Source organism: Protopterus annectens, chromosome 1.part0 (assembly GCF_019279795.1).
Source record: "Protopterus annectens isolate FY-2018-M chromosome 1.part0, PAN1.0, whole genome shotgun sequence".
Lineage (NCBI taxonomy): Eukaryota > Metazoa > Chordata > Ceratodontiformes > Protopteridae > Protopterus > Protopterus annectens.
This window is the reverse complement of record NC_056725.1, coordinates 688,249,836-688,275,330: the sequence shown is the minus strand read 5'-3', so window position 1 is coordinate 688,275,330 and position 25,495 is coordinate 688,249,836. Positions and strand designations below refer to the sequence as shown.

Here is a 25,495-nt window from a genome sequence, read left to right as displayed (position 1 = left end):
GGTGCTGAAGGTTTTATCTTGACCACTAGGCTGAGATCTGGACCCTATAGCTGTGCCAGTGGGGAGTCTTATTGGGGATCTGGAAAGAAAGGGAGAAACCAGCCCCAGACTGACTGTGATCTCTGTGTGCTCTTAAGGGAAATTGTACTTTACTGTGTTTGTATTTGTTATCCTCCCCTATGTGGATGCCCCTCACTGGTGTTAGTGGTGAAGATTAAGGTTCCTTGATTGCTGGGCCAATGCACGGGTGTCACAGCAGAGTAAAACAAGTAATTACAGCAATGACCACACTGCCACAGGCCAACTCAAGAGAACAACCTCTGTGGTTTGGAAGGAAAGTTAAAGTATTAATCATATCATTCCTACACAAGCTTCTTTGTACAGTGTATACCTCTGAACAGGGCTGGCTTTAGACCAGGTGGGGGTCAGGGCAGAGGCCACTACTAGGCCTATGTCAAAATCCACTTATGCAGCCTTTTTGTGTAGGGGAACACAAGCCTCCCTGAAACCTTGAAGGTCTGGATATTCTGTGATGCTTCTTATCCTTTATTTGTTTAGAAAGATGACTGATTAAACTGAGCAAGTAATGAAAGGGTTAGTTACTTTCATCCAGGCAACCTCCCCCCACCAAGCAGTTACAGCCTCATCTATGTACAATTCAGACTGTGATAAGGGGGGATGGCCAAGTAATACATTTCACCCTTGTTCCAAACAAACCATTGCCACACATTAAAATATTCCAAGTTGCTTCACACAAATCACAATAGTTCTGCAAAGCCAGAACAATAAAATATCAAGTCCAATGCCCCCACAGACAGCCACAACAATTATTATCTTCTTTGTCCATAACAGGTGTCTCGTTAAGTAGTCCATGTTACTTTTCAGAAAAGCACACTACTCCTGCAAATCCAGATAGTGACTAATTAAACTAAGTAAATGATGAGTCATTTTCTTTCGTCCAGCCAACCCCACCCAGTAGTTATAGCCATGTCATCTTTTGACTGTGTAAAATTATTCCACTTAAATTGCTCTGCACTAAGTTGTCACACATTAACTCAGTCCAAGTTGCTCCGCACAAAAATATGTATGTTGAAAATATCTGATTGATCACTGCCAGCATCATTAAAAAAAAAAGAAAAGTAATAATACTTACTTGACTGTTTTTGTCTTCACATCACACCATTCCTCTCATTTGTCCAAGTTCTGCACAATGTCCTTGCTTTTGTCTGAAATTTGAACCTATCCCTTATAAAATTTTTGATGTTCTGGTAAACTGAAGCATATAGTCCGTCAGTAAAGCCAGATATTAAAGATTCAAACTTATTTTTTGAAAAAATGTGTTATGTTAATGCAAAACATCAGTCCTGAATCCCTGAGGACAGTGGCTTTACTCCTACTTTTGAACATTGTGCATGGGCTCTTCTACATGACCTCTCAACATTCATGACATAACTTGACTTTGAATGGTCAAGTAAACAGGAGCACCTTCCCCCGAAGCACACTTTACATGGCAGGCACATTTTGTTTTCACAGGGGGGCTTTATTATTTACTTACTTATGGCAAGCAAAGTATTTTGTTGCTCTAATAATTTAATGGATAAATGTGGGTACAGTGCCCCTAGAGGCATAGCACCCTAGGCTTATGCATAAGGCCAGTGCTGCCACCAGGGAATAGAAAGACAATATTTAAAACACTTTCTTTGTTGGGGGTGGCATTTTGAAAAGCTACCAGAGGAACTATATGGGAAGAAATATAGTTTGTGAACAGTACATTCAGCTTACTACGTGTGTAAAGAAATAGGCCACTTTTACAGCTGAAAGAAAGGGAACTGCAAGTTATTTAAAGACTGAAGTTGGGACTTGTTGTCATGCTAGATGAAATGTTTTGTTTTTCAGTGTTGTATTCATAACATTTGAACAAGGCAAATGATTCCAAAAACCTTCAAACTGATATAGCCATTTAAATACAGTTTTAAACATAGGTAATGTGAGTAAGTACACAAATGTGCTCACTGTCTCAAAGGTCTATACACCAACAAGACATCCAGGTACAGGACTGGTATCACTTCTGGGTTCTAAAAAATATTTGAATACTGAATTTAAATTATAACTCAGTTCAGTATATATCACATCTACTTCATTTGTAAACGTTTTTGATTATTCAGAAAGACTTAACTGCATGCTTTCATTATCATATCTGAAACAGAACAAAGAAAATACTGGCAGTTCTAGCAGAAATTAAGGTCATGAGGTGAAAACTGTGAGAGCAGCAATCATGAGTTAGTAGTCTAAAAAAGATGTATTTTGTTCTCAAAGCCAAAATGAGATTCTGGAATAATATTTCATGGTGATTCCATTGGCAGAAAGAAATGTTAGTTTCAGTGTGTTTCCTTTCTGCCTACAGTTTAATATATGTAATAATGGTTAAATACCTTGTTTGCAATCTCTTTCCCCAAGTACTGAACCCAAAGAGCGTGTTTAGAGAAGCACACTGTGGGAACAGCGTGATGCAGCATCAGGAAAATAGCTCGTTACTGGGCAGGACCGTAGTTAGCACTCAGGTCTAGACACAAAGACTGCCACAGTGCAGACACTCAGCTTAGGTGAGCTGCACTAAGTAACTCTGCATATACATTGACCTGTAGAACATTAGGTAGCCACCCATGCTTACGTGGGGACAACCTTACCAACTGCTGGTAGATTGGCAACAGTATATTAAAGCTGTATACATCCAAATATGAATATTTTACAAGGGATCTATTCACCCTGCATTCATGATGTGGGGGCTGCATCCTACTTTTACTAAATATACTACCTCCAGTGTAACACCAGTTCAGAGGATAGTAACAAACTCATTTTCTTTTTTCTACACTGCGGTAATATCAGAGTTGGTATAAATAGAGAATATTGGCATGGGGGTACATCATCTGCAAAAATACTTTAAAAATGTTCTCCATAGTGAATTTTTATGCCATGGAAAAGATGGTACCCAGAAACTCACCTGTACGATACACAACATCAGATGCAGGTACAGGTGGCTATTTTGGGGGGAGGGAGATAAAGAAGCATATGGCTGAGTCAACAGAATCATTCAGCTAAATTTAAGATGTTAACATGAAATAGCAATATTCAATGATTCATCCATCCATCCGTAACCCATTTTTCCCATTTGTTCACAATCCACATGTAATTTGTTGAAAAAAAAAATAAAATAAAACTGCTAAAAGAAGACTGAGATAAGACCTACTTTATATAGATCATGTTTTCAGTATTTCACTTGTATTTAATATGCTGTAACTGATTTCAGTTTAAGTGATTGTCACCTCTGTTCAAGATAGGGGATTTAGTACATCTCTAAAAAGCAACTGCAATAAGTAAAAACATCTACTCTCAAAATGCTGACATTTTGTTAAAATTTCTGTCAATTGATTTATGTTAAATCCTCCAAAATTAAGATTGGTAATTTTAATGCACATTTTGAAGATACTCTAATGGTAAGGGCTTTATACTTGAAATCACCAATTAGGTATATTCTGTAGATGACTGTCATGATATTTTTTTCCCTGACATATTTGCTAGAAAAGTTCAGACTGTTTCAAGGATACATGATTGAAATTTTGAGTCTTTTGCTATCCACACTCATGTATGATCTCAGAAGACTACAACCACTGAAAAGTAAGCACATTCAAAACTAATAAAAAATATAAGAAAGCATTTTTGCATGGAGGGAGCATGAGCCTACCCCTCCCATCTTTGCTAGTGATATATGTTTCAAGATAGCCATGTATTGGGAAAGGCAAAATCTCCATGTTAGTGCAATACCAAAATACAAAACTCTAGAATTGTATGCTAGTGATGGCACATAAGAATGTCAGTCATCTGTGTCTAAAATGTAATTCTGGTACACAGTTCTGTACTGGTACGTACCAGTAAATGACCTGCATAATCATTATGTCTTGCCATTCAGTTCACAGCAGACATAAACTTGTGATGTATGATGTTCTTCGTGTTTCACTGTTGCAGTCATCAGACTTGGGTTATCTGCCTGCAGGCAGCCCTCAGTTGGCCCGAATACCAGAGTCTTGGGATTTCTGCGTCGAATGCTGTTGCCTCTTCCATGATGTCAGGTCATCAGGGATATAAAACATGCAGCCAATGCCATTACATCAGCTTTTCTTGCAGTGTGGGAGCCCGAAGCAGAAGCAGTTCACAAGTGCCAGCCGCTACCTGAAATTTTAATTTTTCAAGTTTCAAGCCTGAAGTCTTCTAAATCTAAGTACCCCGTTGGAGATACTTTTTTCTTGCTCTAACCAATGTCAGAAAAAGTCAACAATTGTCTTGCCTGTGGAAAGCAAATACCTCACAGAGATTTTCATTTTTACTGTGTTACCTGTTTAGGCCCAGACTATGACGTTCCTCACTGTCAGTTTTGTGCCTTGTTCAACACCTGAACTATTCATCGTCAGGCTATCTTTGTCACTAAATTTTTTCACTGTCATTCTCCATATTCCAAAATGGCTTTGTTAAGCCTTTCGACTACCAATCTTCCGAAAAAATGTAAGGATAAAGACAGAGACAGACTGCATAGGTCCAAAACTGCCAACGATACTTCCATTAAGCTAATCGCCAGTCCGCCGTTACTCAGTGAGGCACTTTTGCAGCCCCTGATACCGCTTCTTCAGATTCGCAGGCTTCTACTGATACCCATTCAGAGTATGCCGTGAGATGCTTCTTCGACTATGGAACCTGTGGATGTCTCTACCTTGGATAGGTCTAGAGCCGCTGTGCAGGCACTGGCTTCTGAGGGTGTGTTCAGGCTTTCCGATGTTTGTATTAAACTGACTACTTCATTTTTGCTTAAATTACCAAATTTCCCAGGCCCAGAGTTTGCACTATGCCTAGGAAACCGACGACCAAAGCACATTCTCAAGCTCCCATGTCTCGGAAACAAATGCTTAGAATGGCTGAAGACCTTATTACTTTAATTAGGGGAAGCCAGCCTCCCCCCTCTAAAAGACAAAGAATTGATTTTCCTTCTGATTCTACAGACCATGAGTCCGATGACTCTGACCCCTCTGATTACCAGGACATACCCTTATCCACCTATGAGGATTCAGATGAATAGGATTCCATTCCCTCTACCTTCCCTCCAGAGGACTTTTCTTTCGGTGAAACCTTGTATACCCTAAGAGAGCATTTCCATTGGGAATGCCAGGACCCCCCTCAGTCAAAAAAGAGACTCAGGGAATTTTTAGACTTGCCTCAGCACAGGCCTCTAGCTGTACCCCTGTCCTGGATATTGTAGATGACGTCTTCATGGGATCAGGTGTTACCCCTGATACTTTGCCTCCAGCTCCTAGAAAGCTTGACAGTTACTACAGAGTAGCTGACTCTCACAAATTTCTCTAAAAGTCCTACTGCGGATCCAGAGACCATTTCCCAAGGACCTCAAGGTATTAAGGCTACTACAGCCAAAAACCCTACCCCTTCGGACAGGGATTCTAGGGCTTTAGACAGATGGGGTAAGAAGGTATATACCTCTGCAACTCTTGCCATCAGAGCTTTAAATTGCCAGTTTCACATGTTGAAGTACCAGCAGCATATTATGGAGCGAATTAAACAAAAAATGTTGTTGATTCCTGATTGTGCAGAAAATAAAGATTTACAAGAGTTAATGCATTCTGCAAATCAAGTTGGTAAACATACTTTGCAGTATGGTTTTGATACCTTAGAAGCATCTTGCAGAGCTGCTGTCACTGGGTCTGTTCTGAGAAGGCATGCTTGGCTGAAGGAACAAATCTTACCAGACCAAGTCAAAGCAAAATTACTAGATGCTCCATTAAATCAAGAATGTTTGTTTGGCACAAAAGCAGAAGTTCTTAAAAAGATGGAGGAAAAAGCTAAATCTATGCAAACTGTTAAAGATTTCTTGTAGGTACAGCCACCTAAATTCAGTAGGCATTGGCCTTCAAAAAACTGGTCCTTTCCAGTCCCTCCCAGGGCTTCTCAGTCCAAACCCAGGGGCAACAGACCACAAAGACTACAGTCTCAAGGTTTGCACAGATCTAAACAATGGAGTGCTCCCACCTCAAAAACAGGGAGTGGTAAGCCATCCTCATATGGAAAAAGTTCACAATGACTTCTCCTGCATCCTTCCCAGCCATGCCCAAGTACTTACACCCCTAGGAGGAAAACTCACCCTGCATGCAAAAAACTGGAATACATTACACAGGACCATTGGGTCTTAAACATTGTATCCCAAGGATACATATTCTACTTCCATTCACTGCCAACACCAAGTGGATAGACCTTCCCCCAAACCAGTGGGCAGAGACCCAAAAGCAATTACTATTTCTTCTCAGTATCAGGGCTATTCAACCTGTTCCAACAGTGCAAAGGGGGCAGGGTTTCTACTTCAGACTGTTTTTGGCGCCCAGAAAAGAAAACTCTTCGCACTCTATCCTGGATCTGTTGATTCTCAACACCTTCCTGGTGGTACCAAAGTTCAAAATGCTTACATTCCAACAGCTGCTGCCTATGCTAGCCAAGGACTCCTGGCTGGTCGCCCTAGACTTAAAAGAAGCTTATCTGCATATCCCCATAAGGGAATCTTGCAGGAAATATCTACACTTCAGGGCAGGCTCTATGCACTATCAGTTCTCTGCACTTCCCTAAGGCTTATCTACTGCGCCCAAGGTATTCACAAAGTGCCTGGCTCCAGACATTGCATACCGCAGGCAGAGAAACATTCAAATTTACCCATACTTGGATGATTGCCTGATTCAGGCAGACAGTCAGGAATTGCTGCTTTATCACCTGATATTTGTAAAGAAACTCTTAACTTCTCTGGGGTATACCATCAACGAAAATAAATCACATCTGGTACCCAACCAAGAAATTGTATTTCTGGGAGCAAGCTTGAACACAACTTCCCAGATGGCATTCCTCACTCCAGAAAAGCAGGTTTATTTGACAAATTACTTCAAACTACTGGCCACCCAAACCCAGCTATCTGCAAGAAAAATACTGCAAGCTCTAGGGTTCATGGCCTCATGCATTCTCCTAATTCCATATGCAAGACTGCATATGAGGAAACTTCAGTGATACTTAAAAATTCTCTGGTGTCAACATTCTCAGGAACTGGAAACAGTGATTCTGATCATTCCTTGCCTAAGGACAGAGTTCCTTTGGTGGGTAGAGGCCTACAACCACAACAAGGGACTCCCTTTCACTCAATCCCCTGCTGCCCAAACCCTGACAACAGATGCATCAGACTATGCTTGGTGGGGGCTCACATGGCAGGCAAATGCATTCAAGACAAATGGATCCCAGGACAAATGCACCTGCATATCAATCAAAAAGAAATGTTAGCTGTACAGAATGCACTGACAGCCTTCAAATACCTTATCCTTCCAGGACAACTCTTGATAAAGACAGACAACACCACAGTCACGTGGTACATAAACAAGCAGAAGGGAACTCATTCCTACCCACGCTGCAGGTTAGCCATGGCTCTGTGGAACTCAGCCTTGAGCAACCAAGTGCACCTGCAAGCTCAACTCCTGCCAGGCCAACAAAATTCACTGGCAGATGACTTAAGCAGAAATCTAATGGACCTGCACAAGCGGAAAATGCAACCCAATTCATTCAAGCCTCTAATCCACAGGTGGGGGACACCATATGTGGACCTCTATGCTTCCCCAGAGAACCATCAATTGAGCAAATCTTGCACCAGAATTCCCCACAGCCAGGCATGGAAAGTGGATGCCCTATCCTTTACATGGGAAAACCTCTCAACCTATGCCTTTCCCCCCTCTGCCCCTCCTCTTGAAAGTACTACTCAAGATCAAACAGAACAGGCCAAGGACAATCCTTATTGCACCAGACTGGCCGCACCAGCACTGGTACTCACTTTTACACAGTCTGACAACAGTGCCACCCTGGCACCTGCATCAGACCCCCACTCTGCTGTCCCAGCAGTTGGGCCAGATTTTGCATCCTCAGCTGCAAACCCTGAACCTAGTAGCCTGGCTTATTCCCTGAATACATCACCAGCAACCCTCAACAAACAGGTGCTGGATGTCATCCTTGAGGCCAGGAGGCCTAGTACTAGAAAATCCTATTCAGAAAAGTGGAAAAGATACTCTTCTTAGAGCCAGTCTCAGGGAAAGGACACAGCCATGCCCACCTTACCTCAAATCATAGATTATCTAGCAGAGCTGCTCCACAAAGGCCTATCCTTCTCATCCATTAAGATTCATGTCTCTGCCATCTCAGCTCATTACAATACTGAGCCACCCCTCTTCTCTCACCCTCTGGTCAAACAGTTCCTGAGAGGAGCTAACAATTTAACACTCCCCCAGGAGAGCTCCCACTCCTGCCTGGGACCTTATCTTTGTACTAGAGAAGCTCATGCTTCCCCCTTTTGATCCTGCTGCTACAGCAGAGTTAAAATTCCTCTCTTGGAAAACAGCCTTACTTCTAGCCATGACTTCAGCAAGAAGAGTGTCTGAGTTACAAGCTTTTATGACTGTGGAACCCTTCATTATCTTCCATGTGGACAGGGTTTCCCTCAGGACTAACCCATCATTTATGCCCAAGGTTGTATCCAGTGTGGCTTTAAACCAATTCATCATTTACCAACCTTTTTTTTATAATCCTCAGAATAAAGGTGAAAGGATCCTGCACGCCTTGGACGTGCACAGATAGCTCAGGTTCTACCTTGACAGGACTAAACCGTTCAGAAAATCTGACCAGCTGCAAGTCAGCTTTGCTGCAGGAGCAGAGGTAAAGGCCATTTCAAAGCAAACCATTTCTAAATGGATAGCACACTGCATCCAGTTCTGCTACAAGCACCATGGAAAACCTACCCCACAGGGGATCAGAACCTATTCCACTAGGGCTACCTCAACCTCTACAGCATTTCTCAGGGGAGTCCCTACCAGGGACATCATAGAAGCTGCTACCTGGAGTTCAGCACTCACCTTCACCAAGCATTACCACTTACCTGTCTTTTCTAAATCCAGAGCTGAATTTGCCACAGCAGTCTTACAAGGCCTGCTAGCCAGCCCTAATACTTCTTGACTGCCTCCACCATTCCTCAGCTTTTGGAGTCAACACAAGTGTGATGACTGCAACAGTGAAACATGAAGAACATAGTACAGTTGTGTACACTTACCATAAATGTAGATGTTCTAGTGTATTCACTGTTGCAGTCCTGGTTACCCTCCCTCCAGCCCCCTGACTTTTCTATACTTTCTACCTATCCTCTTTTTTGGCCATATCTTACGGCAATGGTATTTACTTTTTACTGGAGGTGTTCCACACCATGTAATTGCTTCCTATTTTGGGAGCTCCTGACATCTGGGGCACGAAAAAATGATGTAATTGCATCGGCTGCATCATTTATACCCCTGACGACCTGACATCATTGAAGAGGCGACAGCATCCGATGCAGAAATCCCAATCAGGCCGACTGAGGGCTACCTGCAGGCAAATAACCCAAGTGTGATGACTGCAACAGTGAAAAAACTCGAACATCTACATTTATTGTAAATGTACACAACTGTACTTTCTGGCTGACAAACTCATGAAATATTAAAACCGTATGTTAAGTAGAGCATTTTGTAGGTCATCAAAAAAGTGCCATTTTCTGTCATTTTAAATGTTATGGGGAAGCCATGGTTTTGACTGCAGCAGACTGATATTCACATATCTGAGATGCTGTTGCCCTAACTTTAGGGTTAATACCTTTTGTTTCATTATGTAAAATGATATGTATCCAGATATGTTATACTGAAAATTATGTAAGAAAATCTGAAACAATGTAGCGGTATTAACATTTGGAGACAGGTCAAATTTAGGCCTGGATAGCCATTAGAAATTGACAAACTGCAGTATTTACAAATGTTTATTTTAAAATGAAAGTGGTCCTTTCAGTTATCTCTAATGTAACACATCTTAAAGTTTGATAACCATTTACAAGTAAATATCAAAAAAACTCAAAAAAATTGGTATGCTTTACCGCTACAATTGCTACATCTCTCCCTCCACAAGGCTCATACTAGCTAATACATATCTCATCCCATCCCTGCTCTATGGAGCATCAATCCTCACCAACCTGCAATCCTTTCTCAAGACAAAACTCTCCTCTTGCTACAACAAGATATCAAAATTTTCAACAGATTACAGAGTCACTTCTCACCACTGTACTTCCCTTCATCAACTAAACTGGCTTGAACTGTCCAATTTACTTACCTATATCCAACTTATTCAAGCACACAAACTCATTTTCAACCACTCTCTCTGTCCCTCCATTGCCACTACCTTTAAAATGCACAAACCTGATCGACTTCTCAGATCCAGTTCCCACAAACTAATTAAACTGGATAAACCTACACATCCAGCTTGGAAACATCTAATATCTTTCTCTCTAGCATGCATCTGGAATTCTCTCCCATCTCTCATCTGCACCACTAGCAGTCTCTCCTCATTCAAAACCATAGTTCACTCACACCTAACTTCAGTATGGGAATGCTCCTGCTCCCATCCTACTTAATCCTTCTTACTCCACAGCTTATTCTCTAGAAACTAAATATTTTATAATAACCTCCTATAGTTCCACATCTCTAGGGAACTGTTGGATTAATAACTGTAGATACCACTAATTAATCAAACTGTAAGAATTTTGCAAAATGTTCAACAACTTTTACTATTGTAAAATAAATCTGTTATTGCATTGTACTAATATGTTCTTATATGCTATAATTGTCAACTTTACTTATGTGTACTTTGTATTCCTATGTTGTAATCTGTAATGTGTATTTGTATTTTTTCTGGAGCTTTTCTCCCCAGGACTCCATGAAAATTGGGCTCCTTGTGGCCCAGTGGACTATCCTGGCAAACAAACTGCAAATAAAATAAAATAAAAATAAATAATAAACATAAGAGGCATGAATGTATAATGCTGCTGTGCTGTCAGATCTATAATAGATTCAGTTTATTGAAATACAATTATTTGTTCTCATAACTTTGATGCAAGCATCTCATTCTAAGATGATTTTACCCAGCATAAGTCCCTGAAAACCTTTTTATACAACTGGACCAAACATATCCCAGGCAGTCAGTAATAGTGAGAATGCCTTCTTGAAAAGGTTAGGTTGTAAACAGGTTGATGGTCATACTATTCATTTTTTATCCTTTTTATCTCTCACTGGTGCAAACAATTAGCTCTGTTTGATTACTTATGGAGGTGGGGGTGAGCTGCAGGAGGCTGTCTCTCAGGCAGCCATCAGAGTTTTAGTTTTATCCTTGACCCCCCTCCCCTGGTAGCTATGATTCATGCTAACAATTGTGAGTGCCTGCAGTATTACATCTCCTGAAGACTAAAAATATACACCTGCTGGTGAGTTCAAATATGTGCCTAGAGCTCATATGCTGCATATTGTGCACATCTCCCTCCTGCTCTCTCTGGCTCTAGTAGCTGCAGGCATTTTTGAAGGCTGACTTAACTCCTTCCTTCCAGGATGGACAAACTGTCAATGTGCAGTTATTTCCACTTCCCTCAGCTCCTTCACTGCATGACTTGCTAACTGATCTTGGCTCATCTGAGCCATGGTTATTGTGTCATCCCTGTATGCTGCAGAACTAGGAAAGGTAGACTTCAATACATTCTTCTTCTTTGTAACAGGCCTAAATCACTTTTGTATACATCATCTCCCTGTTTGCTATTAAAAGATCTTTCATTGCCCATGATTTATACTATCCTAATACTGCAGAGAGTACAGGCATAAAAACACATCCCAGAAGAAGCTTTACCAATCATAATTTATGCAAAACAATATTCCTCTTCTCAGTTATCAGTATTTACAATCGTGAACTTATTGTTATTTTATACTCTTTAAAATATCCAATATAGTTCAGTAAAACAAAATTTCATCAGAAATATTTTAATGAATAGTTCAGACACAGAAGGAATTCCTGACAGAGGAGGATATACAGCTCTCGTTGTAGGAGAAACACCAGTACTCCAGAAAAATAAAAGTGACCTGCACTATGGTGCTAGCACCTTGCTGCACTGTATGGATCCTTCATGTGTTTTGTCAGTGTTATGAAGAGTTTGCAACATACTTTCAGCAAACATCATCTGTCTCACTGAATGGTGACTCGGATATCTGCCATGTACTTGAGTTGCCATTTCACAGTTAACTGCATTGATAGCTTTTCTCCTTTGTTGACAAGGGAGTTAAACATTTGGCACTGCTGCTGAAGACCAAACATTCTACCCTTTCTGTGTGATGATCCTTGCTAACAATACTTTTTTTCTGGATAACTAAAAAGGTTCATATAGTTTTATAAGGATTTATATTTAAAGATTAAAATGACTGCTACAGTTGCCACATTCTCTACAAAATATGCTAACTTATTGAGCTGTTTGACAGCAGATATATTTATGATAGCTGTGTTTTTCAATGATATGTGAACAACTGTTTTACATGACGTGACAATTTGATTTTCTTTTGCAAGAGGGAGAATACCTATGATCATCTTGTACTTTTAAAAAGGCTGAGCAATGGCAAGTTTGATCTGTAGTTTTCTTATCAAGGGAAAACACTGAGAAGTTAATTATTTTGAAATTATTCTGTCTGCATCTGTATGAAAAAGACTATCTACTAGATTATGCAGAAAACACACAGCAAGCATTTTTTTGCAACGGAAAAGTATTCACCCTGGGCACATATGAATTTGTTACCATGTGTGGAGCATCTGAGGGTTAATTCAGTATGCAGTGACCATTGCGATTATTTGAAGGAAGCCCAACTTGTTGTTGAGATGTGTCTTAACAGAGGTTATTGTTATCAAAATGCTGTCCTCGTTGAAATCTAACAACTATGACCAGGCAAAAAGCAGTGAAATAAAGGGTAATTTGGGATAGGGAGAGCAAATATGCCCCCCAAAGAGGCATCATATGCCAATTATAGTGGCAGTGTAACTGACACCTATTTTTCCACACTGAATTTTAAGGTTTGTCAGTAGAGATTGTCAGACTAGTTAAGGGATGTTAGGAGATGCCATATAAATGCATGATCTGATTCTTATTTCTTGCAGTGGTGGTAGAAATAGAAAGTAAGCATCTATTATATTATATTATTTACTATGCTATTATAAATGTGGAGTACTCCCTGTGAGTTCTCTGTAGTATTTATTTACTATGCTATTATAAATGTGGAGTACTCCCTGTGAGTTTCTGTAGTATGTGAATTTATATACAATCTGCTTTGAGAGAAAAACTAAAAGGCAGTTTAAGGTAAGATTGAAGGTGCACACGAAGGATATTCAAAATAAATGAATTGAAAATGCTGTAGTAACCCTAAATTTATTAAAACATTTTACTTCTCCAAATTGTTTAAAAGAAACAACTAGAAAAGGCAAGGTGGTGATGTTATAGGTGGTCAAAAAGCAGGCTACAAAGGAATTGTTGTTATACAGGGAAAACTTATTTCAGTTTGAAGAATGCAACTTGCAAGTACCATCTTGATTGATTCTTTGTACTCATTGTTCTCTGTTGCTTGCCTTCAAGTTGTGTTTATGGATTGTATCACCATTTTACTGCTCTAGATGGGGCACTAGAGTTTTATTATATGTGTTAATAAAAACAGATGCTATATTCTTTACCATTTTTTTGTTATTTTATGGGTGCAATCTGAGACCATCCATACAAATCACTGTGCCATACAATCAATGCACTTGTTTAATTCCATCTAGAATAAGAATAAATTCTAGGGGGCATGCAAAATGGCTTATAGGTTCATAGGTTTATACTAGGCTATCTGCCCAAGGGCATTTATAAGCCTAGCCCATAGTTATGTGGCTTTCGCCACCCCTTTAGTTTGAAGAAAACTATGCCTATTATTTTGCTGAGCCTCTGTCAAGCAGTGACACTGAAGTAATCCCTGGGGTATATCTGCGATCTCCCATCCATTGGTCAAGATTCCTCTTGATCAAGGCCAGCGAGGTGCTCTGCCTCACATGTACCGGGATTTTGTTCCACAGCATAGGGAGTCTCTGGGTGATGAATCTGTCCCTCCAGCACATTCTATTAATAACCATGTCAAGGTTTAAGTCTCCCGCCCTTGTGGTTCTGAGGGATCTAGATTTTTTGAGGTGAAGCATATTCATCAAATCTGGGTTTGACATGGCCATGTATGTCAGGCACAGGTCACCTCTGAGCAAGCGGTATGAGACTGAATAGAGCTGGAGTTCTTTCAGTCGGGCAGCATAAGACATATTTTTGAGACCCTTTATCCTTTTGGTGAGGAACTTTTGGGGCCTTTCCAGCTGCTGCAGGTGTCGGGTCAGATACATTCCGAATGGGGCATTGTACTCAATCATAGGTCTAATGAGTGATGAGTACAGGGGGACAATGACCTCCCTTGATCTAGATTTATCCTGCAATGAAACCGCATGCAACAAATAACAAACAACAATCTGAATTTATTGCCAGAAAGAGGATTAATTCTGGATAAACCATATCAAAACATAGGAGGTAAGAAATTCCACTGAAAACAAATAATTTCTGTATGATGTCATCTAAGTTTAAGAACTTTGTTTTATGTTGTGGTACAAGTAAACAAGGTTATCATTTTTATAATTTATTAAAGTGCACTCAAGAAGGATTGCATTGGCAAGGCTCGTGCATTTTGTTAATATGTTGAGAGTTGTTATCTAAAATACAACTGAAAATGATGATATATTTCTTGACTGTCCTGTTTTTTTTAATGTTTGTTTTCCAGCTCTCAATGTATTGTCAGAAGCAAAAGGTCCCTGCTACAGGATTCTCAGAGAAGGTCTTTGTACTCTTCCGATCTTGAGAAACATCACAAAGCAGATCTGCTGCTGTAGTCGGGTGGGCAGAGCCTGGGGCAAGATGTGTGAGAGATGCCCACCTTTTGGTTCAGGTATAAAATAACAGATCTCTTCATGATGAATCAGATATTGTGTTAATTAGTATAAACAATAGCAGATGTCTTGTTATGTAGCAGACCTAAATGTGAATATCAGAAGTTGTGGTAAAACAATTATAATGACCTTGCAAGAGATGGAAAATGACATGGGAAAGTTTTTGGTTATTTTTCCATGTAAATAATGAAGAAAAAGGAGATAAAACTTTTGGGATAAAAATAGATTCTACTGTAGTTTATTAAAGGTCAGTTGTTTCTGGGCTTCTTATGCTGTAGAACACAGCTGCAATGTATGACTGCAAGATTGTTAAGAGAAAATATCAGCAATTTGAATGGGATTAAAAACAAAACCTTTCTGCATAGCACAAAAGAGATTCAATTCAACAAGCACAATATGTGAGTTTTTATTTCAACCGAAAATTAGATTAGAGAATATAGGTTTATAGATTCATAGGATGATACCAGGCTATTGGCCTGGAGGCCCTTATCAGCCAAGCCAAGAATTTCACCCATGTTTCCACAAAGTCAGCACCTGTTTTCCCTGTCCAGTAAGGACACAGGTGGGATCCCAGGGGTATATTTTCTGTTTCCCATACAGTCGTCTAGGTTCCTCTTAAGGAGGGATAGTGAGGTACTCAGCTTGACATGGAGAGGGAGTCTTTCACAGATGGAGAGTTGTTGGGACACAAATCTATCCTGCCAACAAGTTCTATTGATGTCACAGACCAGGTTGAGGCCCTGCATGCAGGTTGCATGAGTGGAATTTGACTTACAGATATTCAGCAACTCCATCAAGGCTGAGTCCGAAACAGCCTTGTATGCCAGACACAGGTCACGTCTGAGTAGCCTGCATGAGACTGAGTAGAGGGACAGGGCTTTTTATCCTATCTGTATAGGACAGGTGTTTGAGACCCTGGATTTCCTAGTCAGGAACCTCTGCAGTCTGTCCAACTGCTGCATGTGCTTGGCAAGGTACATTCCAAAGGGGGCATTGTACTCGATAATGGGTCTGATAAGGTAGGAGTACAGGGATGTTATGACCTCCTTGTTCCTGGATGAAATACCCTTACTTAGGAGGTGGGCCATGTAGAAAACCTTCTATACAATGGAGGCAAAGTGGTGGTCAAAAGTCAGGTTGCTATCAACCTGGCTGTATGCCTGATTGCATGTCTAAATGTTGTTATTAATGTGATAATTAGTGGGGACGCCATTAACCCAAAGGGGATATGATGCATTTCTTGGTATTCAGTTTGAGGCCATGCTTCAGGCACCAGTCATTAGTTTGGTTAAAGCCCTCTTGGAGGATGTTCACATCACTAGGGGAATTTATAACAGTGCCCAGCTTGCAGTCATCTACAAACTTTGTCAGCCACAGACCACTGGTTTTGGCTTGCACCTCAGAAAACTATATCCCAAACAGTAGAGGTCCCAAGACCAATCCTTGGGGTACACTACTTGTTTCAGGTCTACTACCAGAGGTGGATTCCCCAATTTTGACTGAATGGGTTCTACAGTGAGCCAGTTAGCTACCCATCTGGTAACATATGGGTTGATGCCTAGATGGGAGAGTTTATCTATTATGCCCGAGTGAGGAATAATGTCAAAGGCTTTGGTAAGGTCAAGGTAGGTGGTGTGCACTGTCTTCCCCTCATCCATGGCTTTTGTGACTGTTTCAAAGAAGGCAACTAAGTTTAACAGGCATGATCTCCCTTTGACAAAACCAAACTGTGTGGATCAACTGTTTGGAGGTTGCCAATATCCTTGTTTATAAGGTCTGTGATAATGCATTCCATGGCCTTGCAGACCAGGCTAGTTAGGCTGATGTGCTTATAACTCGCCATAAAACATGTAAAACACTAAACTGAGAAAAAGAAAATAAAATGGCAAAACGCAGACCAATCCAAAAAAGATTTAATATAAACGTTAGCGCTTTCATGCACCACACCTTAGCGCACTTCTTCAGACAAAACAGCATTAAAAAAAAAACAAATAAATAGGTTGCCCTGATAAGAAACCAAAATTAATAATTAACAAACAATTAGTACAATTAAAAAACTTACCCTAACTTTTAAAGCAACATTCTATTCTAAACGTCTCATCAAAAATGTATATACAGCAAACAAAATTCCATCCTATTTGCAATTCATTAATTTAAATACAGTTTAACTTAAATTTCAATCATATAAAACTCAATATATTACTTGACCACATACACAATATTATAAGTTAATAACAAAATGCTACCAGAACTAACTAAAATACAAGATCTATTATGGCAACTAAAAACTAATGCCTATGTATACCCAGGCATTAACGATGTTTGCTCAATCAAGTGTTTACTTAAACTAAAAGCTTTAGAACGCTAAATGTATTCCAGTTAGTTCTGGTAGCATTTTGTTATTAACTTATAATATTGTATATGTGGTCAAGTAATATATTCAGTTTTATATGATTGAAATTGAAGTTAAACTGTATTTAAATTAATGAATTGCAAATAGGATGGAATTTTGTTTGTTGTATATACATTTTTGATGAGACTTGTTTAGAATAGAATGCTGCTTTAAAAGTTAGGGTAAGTTTTTTAATTGTACTAATTGTTTGTTAATTATTAAATATGGTTTCTTAACAGGGCAACCTATTTATTTGTTTTTTTTTTTAATGCTGTTTTGTCTGAAGAAGTGCACTAAGGTGTGGTGCATGAAAGCGCTGACGTTTATATTAAATCTTTTTTGGATTGGTCTGCGTTTTGCCATTTTATTTTTTTTTTCTCTGATGGGCTTATAACTGCCTGGGTCAGTGGATGCTCCACTCATTGTGTAGAGGAATGACAGTGGCTGTTTTCCATTCTGCTGGGATGAAGCTGGTGCACAGGCTTTGGTTGAATATGGCGCCTAGTGGTGCTGAGAGTTCTTGCCTGTGTTCATGTAGGACACAGCCAGGGATGTGGTCTGGTCCCACGGAGGATGTATTTTTTGCCTTTGAGAGGGCATTAATAACCTGCTCCCTGGTGATGAGGGGTGGGGATGTCCTAGTTTACTGATGGGTGGACAGGGGGGTGAAGTTTTCACTGAACTTGTCTGCCAGCAGGTTGACTATATCTATGGCATTTGTGTATGTGGTATTCTTGACCACCAGTTCAGAGCAGATTTGGGAGTTACCTTTGAGATTGCAGATATATGCAGAGAATGCCTTGTGGTTGTCCTTAGTGGTTGTGGCCAATTTGGACTCTAAGTTAGCCTTAGAGGGTTTCACCAGTGACCTTAATGACCTTATTTGCTTGTTCACACAAAAGAGAGATTGCTTCCAACTTGGCAGCTGCTCCTCCTTGGTCCTGGACAGGAATTTGTTCCTTTTATTATAGAGTCTGTTTATTGCTGCTGTCCACCAGACAGGTTTACTCTTCCTTGAGGAAGATACAAAACAAAAACCAAAACTTAGAAAAACAAAATAATGGAGCGAAAAACTTCAAGCACCAGTTTATTCCAAATGTTGAGCACTTTTGTAAGAACAATGTCAAACTTCTTCAGAACACAGTTTAAAATCCAAATTAAACTTAAATACTGCAACTAAGTCACATGACTAAAAATTCCACTCCTCAATTAATCCTTAAAACAATACTTACATCCAATATAAAGTTGTACATATAAACACCTACACACATATACACCTTGCCTGTCTTTGAAATCTAGCATTAAAATTCCTACTTACAAATACCCCCTTATGTACAAGACCTTAGGAAAACACAAATTCAGCTTTTAATTTTAAAATATTATTAATAGTAATAGATTCATTTAAACCAGGGGGTACAGTGGCATTTTTCCTTAGCTGCCAAATCAGTTCTTTACATTCAAGTCAAATTTCATGTGCCCCCCTCCCCGGTCAAAACTAACTTTTTGTATACAAGAATGCTTAAAAGAATACGTAGGAAACCTGATATGTTTGGCTAATGCATTTTTGTCATCCAGCTTGTGAATTATCATATTGGTGTTGGTAAATCTTTGTTTTAAACTTTTTCTTAGTTTTACCTATATAAAATGAAGTGCATTGTTGGCACAAAGTTATATACACCACATTAGTACTGTGACAGTTCAGTCTATGTCTGAAATACATGTTTCCCCACCTAGGTATAAAAACATTTCCTCATCATCCTTGATAAATCTACACTGGTTACAGCGGCCACACAGTTATCATCATCATCTTTCGGCTGTTCCCGCTAGGGATCATCACAGCGGATCATCTGTTTCCATTTCTTCCTGTCCTCTGCATCATGCTCTTTCACACCAACCACCTGCATGTCCTCTCTCACCACATCCATAAACCTTATCTTAGGCCTTCCTCTTTTTCTCTTACCTGGCAGCTCCATCCTTAGCATCCTTTTCCCAATATACCCAGCATCCCTCCTCAGCACATGTCCAAACCAACGCAATCTCCCTCTCTTGCTTTGTCTACAAACTGTCTAACCTGAGCTGACCCTCTAATATACTGCTTCCTAATCCTGGTCCATCCTAGTCACACCCAGTGCAAATCTTAATATCTTTAACTCTGCCACATCCAGCTCTGACTCCTCCCTTTTTGTCAATGCCACCGTCTCCAAACCATATAACATAGCTGGTCTCACTACCCTCTTGTAGACCTTCCCTTTCACTCTTACTAGTACCCATCTGTCACAAATCACTCCTTGACACTCTTCTCCACCCATTCCACCCTGCCTGTACTCTCTTCTTCAGATCTCTTCCACACTCACCATTACTCTGAACTATTGATCCCAAGTACTTAAACTCATCCACCTTTGCCAACTCTACTCCCTGCATCCTCACCATTCCTCTACCCTCCCTCTCATTTACACACCTATATTCTGCTTTAGCCCTGCTGACCTTCATTCTTCTCCTCTCTAAAGCATATCTCCACCTCTCCAGGGTCTCCTCATCCTGTTCCCTACTCTCACTACATATCACAATGTCATCTGCAAACATCATAGTCCACGGAGCCTCCTGTCTGATCTCATCTGTCAACCTGTCCATCACCACTGAAAATAAGAAAGGGCTCAGAGCTGAAGCTTGATGTAATCCCACCTCCACCTTAAACGTATCTGTCACTCCCATCACAGTCCTCACCAATGTCACACTACCATCGTACATATCCTGTACCACTCTTACATACTTCTCTGCCACTCTCAACTTCCTCATGCAATACCACAACTCCTCTCTAGGCACCCTGTCATATGCTTTCTCTAAGTCCACAAAGACACAATGCAACTCCTTCTGACCTTCTCTGTATTTCTCCAACAACACTCTCAGAGCAAACATTGTATCTGTAGTGCTCTTTCCTGGCATGAAACCATACTGCTGATCACTAATCATCACCACCCTTCTTAACCTAGCTTCCACTACTCTTTCTCATAACTTCAAACTGTGACTGATCAGTTTTATCCCTCTGTGTTACTGCAGCTCTGCACATCACCCTTATTCTTAAAGATAGGTACCAAAACACTTTTTCTCCCCTCCTTAGGCATCATCTGACTTTCCAAAATGTCATTAAACAATCTGGTTAAAAATTCTACTGCCATTTCTCCTAAGCACCTCCATGCTTCCACTGGTATGTCATCTGGGCCAACAGCCTTTCCATTCTTCATCCTCTTCATAGCTGTCCTTGCTTCCTCCTTGCTAATCTGTTTCACTTCCTGATTCACTATCCCCACATCATCCAACCTTCTCTCTCTCTCATTCTCTTCATTCATCAGCCCTTCAAAGTACTCTTTCCATCTACTCAACACACTCTCCTCACTTGTGAGTATCTTTCCCTCACTATCCTTTATCACCTTTACCTGCTGCACATCTTTCCCAGCTCTGTCCCTCTGTCTAGCCAATCATACAGGTCCTTTTCTCCCTCTTTAGTGTCCAATCTCTCATACAACTCTCCATATGCCTTATCCTTAGCCTTCACCACCTCTCTCTTTGCCATGAGCCTCATCTCCTTATACTCATGTCTACTTTCTTCATCTCTTTGACAATCCTACTTCTTCTTCGCCATCCTCTTCCTCTGTATACTCTCCTGTACTTCCTCATTCCACCACCAGGTCTCCTTGTCCTCCTTCCTCTGTCCAGATGTCACACCAAGCACCTTTCTAGCAGTCTCCCTTACTAGCTCTGCTGTAGCTACCCAGCTATTCAGTAACTTTTCACTGCCTCCCCGTGCCTGTCTTACTCTTCCCTGAACTCCGCCTCACAATCACCCTTTTTTAACTTCCACCATTTAATCCTTGGCACTGTTTTCACACTCCTCCTCTTCTTGATCACCCACGTCATCCTACAGACCACCATTCTATGCTGCTTAACTACACTTTCCCCTGTCACCACTTTACAGTCTCCAATCTCCTTCAGACTGGCCCTCCTACATAGGATATAATCCACCTGTGTGCATCTTCCTCCACTCTTGTACATCACCCTATGTTCCTCCCTCTTCTTAAAATATGTATTCACCACAGCCATGTCCATCCTTTTTGCAAAATCCACAATCATCTGACCTTCTGCATTCCTCTCCTTAACACCATACCTACCCATCACTTCCTCATCCCCTCTGTTCACTTCACCAACATGCCCACTGAAGTCCACTCCAATCACTAGTCTCTCACCCTTGGGTACAATCACCACCACTTGATCCAACTCACTCCAAAATTTTTCCTTCTCATTCATCACACACACAACTTGTGGAGCATATGCACTAACAACATTCATCATTACACCATCAATTTCAAGCTTCATAAACATCACTCTATCAGACACACTCTTCACCTCCAAAACACTCTTGGCATACTGTTCCTTTAGGATAACCCCTACCCCATTTCTCCTGCCATCCACACCATGATAGAACAATTTGAACCCACCTCCTATACACCTGGCCTTACTTCCCTTCCATCTGGTCTCTTGCACGCACAATATATCAACCTTCCTTCATATCAGCTAGCTCTCTCCCTATACCAGTCATACTGCCAAAATTCAAAGTTCCTACACTCCTAACCCTTCTCCTCTCTTCCTGCCTTGGGGCATGCCTTCCTCCTCCTCTTCTCCTTCGACCAACAGTAGCCCAATTTCCACAAGCACCCTGTTGGCTAACAGTATTGGTGGCGGTCATTGTTAACCCGGGTCTCAACCGATCCTGTATGGAAATATGAAATGTTCTCCGCATAAGTCATTTGGCAGAGGTTTTACACCGGATGCCCTTCCTGACGCAACCCTCCCCATTTATCCGGGCTTGCGACCGGCACAAAGAAATGCACTGGCTTGTGCATCCCCAGTGGCTGGGTTACAGTGGCCACACAGTGCACAATGAAAATTGATACTTTCATGCCTGTTGACCCCCCCCCTCCTCACCATTAGACAGTCCCCTCCTGGATTCGTTCCTGATTTTTTTGAATTTGAATTTTTGATGCTAGATTTCAGACAGGCAAGGTGTATATGTGTGTAGGTGTTTATATGTATTCAACTTTATATTGGATGTATGTATTGTTTTAATTGAGGGGTGGAATTTTTAGTCATGTGACTTAAATATAGTATTTAAGCTTAATTGGGATTTTAAACTGTGTTCTGAAGAAGTTTGACATTGTTCTTACGAAAGCGCTCAGCATTTGGAATAAACTGGTACTTGGTGATGTTTTTCACTTCATTATTTTGTTTTTCTAAGTTTTGTTTTTTGTTTTTTATCAGTTGAAGGATGAATGGGAGTGAAAACGGAGCTCACAGCTCCAGTTGCACATGCCAGGATATGGCTTCTTTTACTGGGAACTTGTCAGTGCTTATAGAGACTTTAAAATCGCAATTTGTCTATAAACCTTGTCGGTTTGGGGAATATGGAGAGAAGATTTGTGGGTAATTCGACACAGGCTTCTAGCCAGGACATCATAACTCCTGCCCAGAGGAATCAGCAGGATATTCATGCTTCAGACGAGCCATCCATTGGTATCTATGGTAACAGAAGTGTGAGAGAAGAACAGGAAGAGGTGTTTTCCTTGTGTGGCTGGTTAGACAGAAGTGTCTTTTCTTTCAGTGCGGCTGCCCAAGAAATCGATTATGTTAGCCTTAATCCACAAATATATTAAAGACTTGACTTTCCAGTTAAGGAAATAACAACTGGAAAATTCTTATTTGGAAGAAATCTTCAAGAGGGAACAGGGCCTAAGAAGCTAGAAATACGCCAATGGACTTGTAAAAGGCTCTGAATTACACAGTGAGTTATTAGAGCTTTTTAACAAGCAAGGTTGTGAACTTTTAAACCTGCTTGTAAGACATTCCAAATTTCCTCTCTGCTTTCACTGGCTGGTGTGAGTAAGCACAAAATTAACATTTTGTGAAATCACCCCCCTTCAACTATTTAAATGTAATGGCCATCCTACTGTATTCCATAGTACCAGAATACAAAAGTGACTACTCCCTTTCAATCTATCTTGCTGTTTTAAAAATAGTGACTCTCCACTAAAACTTAACTTTTTAGATAGGTAAAACTTAAGTTACCTACTTTCGCATCTAACTTCTCTAGTGCACAATGCAGTGTTTAGGATAAACCATTTTTTTTCATCTTACCTTTAAGCATCCCTGTGACTGCTACTTGCTCTAATACCTGCTGAAAAGCACTAGGAAGCCTTAAACTGATCCAAACACTCAACTCTCCTTGTTAATAAGGAGAAATTAATCATAGGCACTAAACAGCCTATAATTGCAAAGTACCTTGCTAAGGTAAGGGAAAACAGCTCCTGTACTTTACAAAAAAAAAGTACCAAACCAGGCATGTCCAAGGGTCAACTTCCAGTGATTTCTTCTGTCCACCTGGTGAATCTGGGCATACTGTGGCAATGCAGCAATTGCCTCATGTACACAGACAACCCTCTCCTCCTACCACCCAACACTACAACCTGTGAGAGATGCACTTACATAGCCAAACTGAAAGCAAAGCTCTCTCCACCCAAGATTGTGCTAGACAGTCAAGAGGAGATGGTTAACACCCACACTACACCTCAAGCCACACATAGCCCTTCTAAACCCAGACCACTAACACCCACACATAGCAACACTAAACCCACATATGTGGAGGCCCTTAAAAGTAACCTGCCCAAGCAACAAGGACCTCCAAAGCTGAAACGCAAATAAACACCAATCACAACCAAAGTGTCACATAACTCACAACACCAGTGTACTACCCAACAACAGCCCCTAAGGAAAGACAATGTACCCAACACTTTAGTCATAGGTGACTCTATAGTCAGGCACACTGATGTCCCACTCACCAGGCTGAACAAGGAAAAAATTAGTCAGCTGCCTGTCGGGTGCCAGGATCCACCACATAATGCATGCACTCAAGTCACTCCACAACAAGTACAAATATGACTCTGTCATTGTCCATGTTGGAGTGAATGACTTGAGACATACCTCCCTGCACTACATGAAAAGAGACATGGAAGAGCTCTTGGATCATGTGGCCCAGGCAGGTATGACCCTAGCCCTGAGTATCATCCTGCCTTCGCCCAGAATGATACCACAATATAAGGACAAAATGATTGACTTCAACAATTGGCTAAGCTTCTGGTGTCATTCAAAGGGGATACAGTATCTGTCTGCCTGGGACAACATGATCAACAGACCATGATGCTTTGCCAGAGATGGTCTGCACCTGTCGCCCCTGGGATTCAGGTTACTGGCTAAGGCACTTGCCACCCCTATAGTGCCTTTTTTAGGCAAAGTTCAAAGGGCAAAACCACCACCATAACAGGTACAAGCATGCAAAATCTGAAGGTAATGCTACTCAGTGCTAGAAGTCTAAACCTCAAAATGCACTCTCTGGAGGCACTCCTAAAAATGGAGAACATAGATATCTGTGCAGTAACCGAGACCTGGTTCAAGGCTCCAGAGAGCAACCCTGCAGTACCAGGCTACAACTCTTACCACACTTTTTGGACACCAAACTAGAATCAAAACACTAAAGGTGGAGGAGTGTCCATATTCACCAAGGATATTCATACCACAAGGCTAGTTGCCCAACACAATGCATCTGAAATTCTCCAGGTGCAACTAACACTAGGTAAGACTGCAATCCAAATTGTAGCTTGCTACAGATCCCCCACCATGCCCCAAGATTCTCACTACACCTTTCTAAACATACTGGAAAATATTAAGATACAACCAAACACCCTAATACTGGGTGATTTCAACTACCCTGCCATTAACTGGGAAAACTACTCATGTACCAACACCCTTGCCCAGTGGTTCTTGGAATTCATAAATTCCAATGCCCTGGATCAATTAATCCATAGTCCCACCAGGGGCTCCAGTATCCTAGACCTGGTCATTACCAACATGGGAAATTGATGCTCCACACCTATGGTCACCCCCACGTTGGTTAGGTCAGACCATAAGTTAATCAACTTTAACATCCACATCCCACCCCCACCCCCCAGTAAGGAAACAGCCATAAAAAACTTCTCCAAAGCCAACTTCATGCTACTCAAGTCAAAAGTGACAAACTTAATGACACCCATGCAGACGGGA

At 40.8% G+C, this 25,495-nt stretch overlaps 1 protein-coding gene across 1 annotated transcript in view; it reads left to right on the top strand.

The window, feature by feature from the left end:
• The window catches only part of LOC122793921 (latent-transforming growth factor beta-binding protein 4-like), a 2,484,519-nt gene that overhangs the window by 886,875 nt on the left and 1,572,149 nt on the right, over nt 1–25,495 (top strand). The window contains exon 9 of the mRNA XM_044062009.1: nt 14,793–14,957. Within this exon, the coding sequence (XP_043917944.1) occupies nt 14,793–14,957 (165 nt within the window). The remainder of the gene's footprint in view (nt 1–14,792; nt 14,958–25,495) is intronic.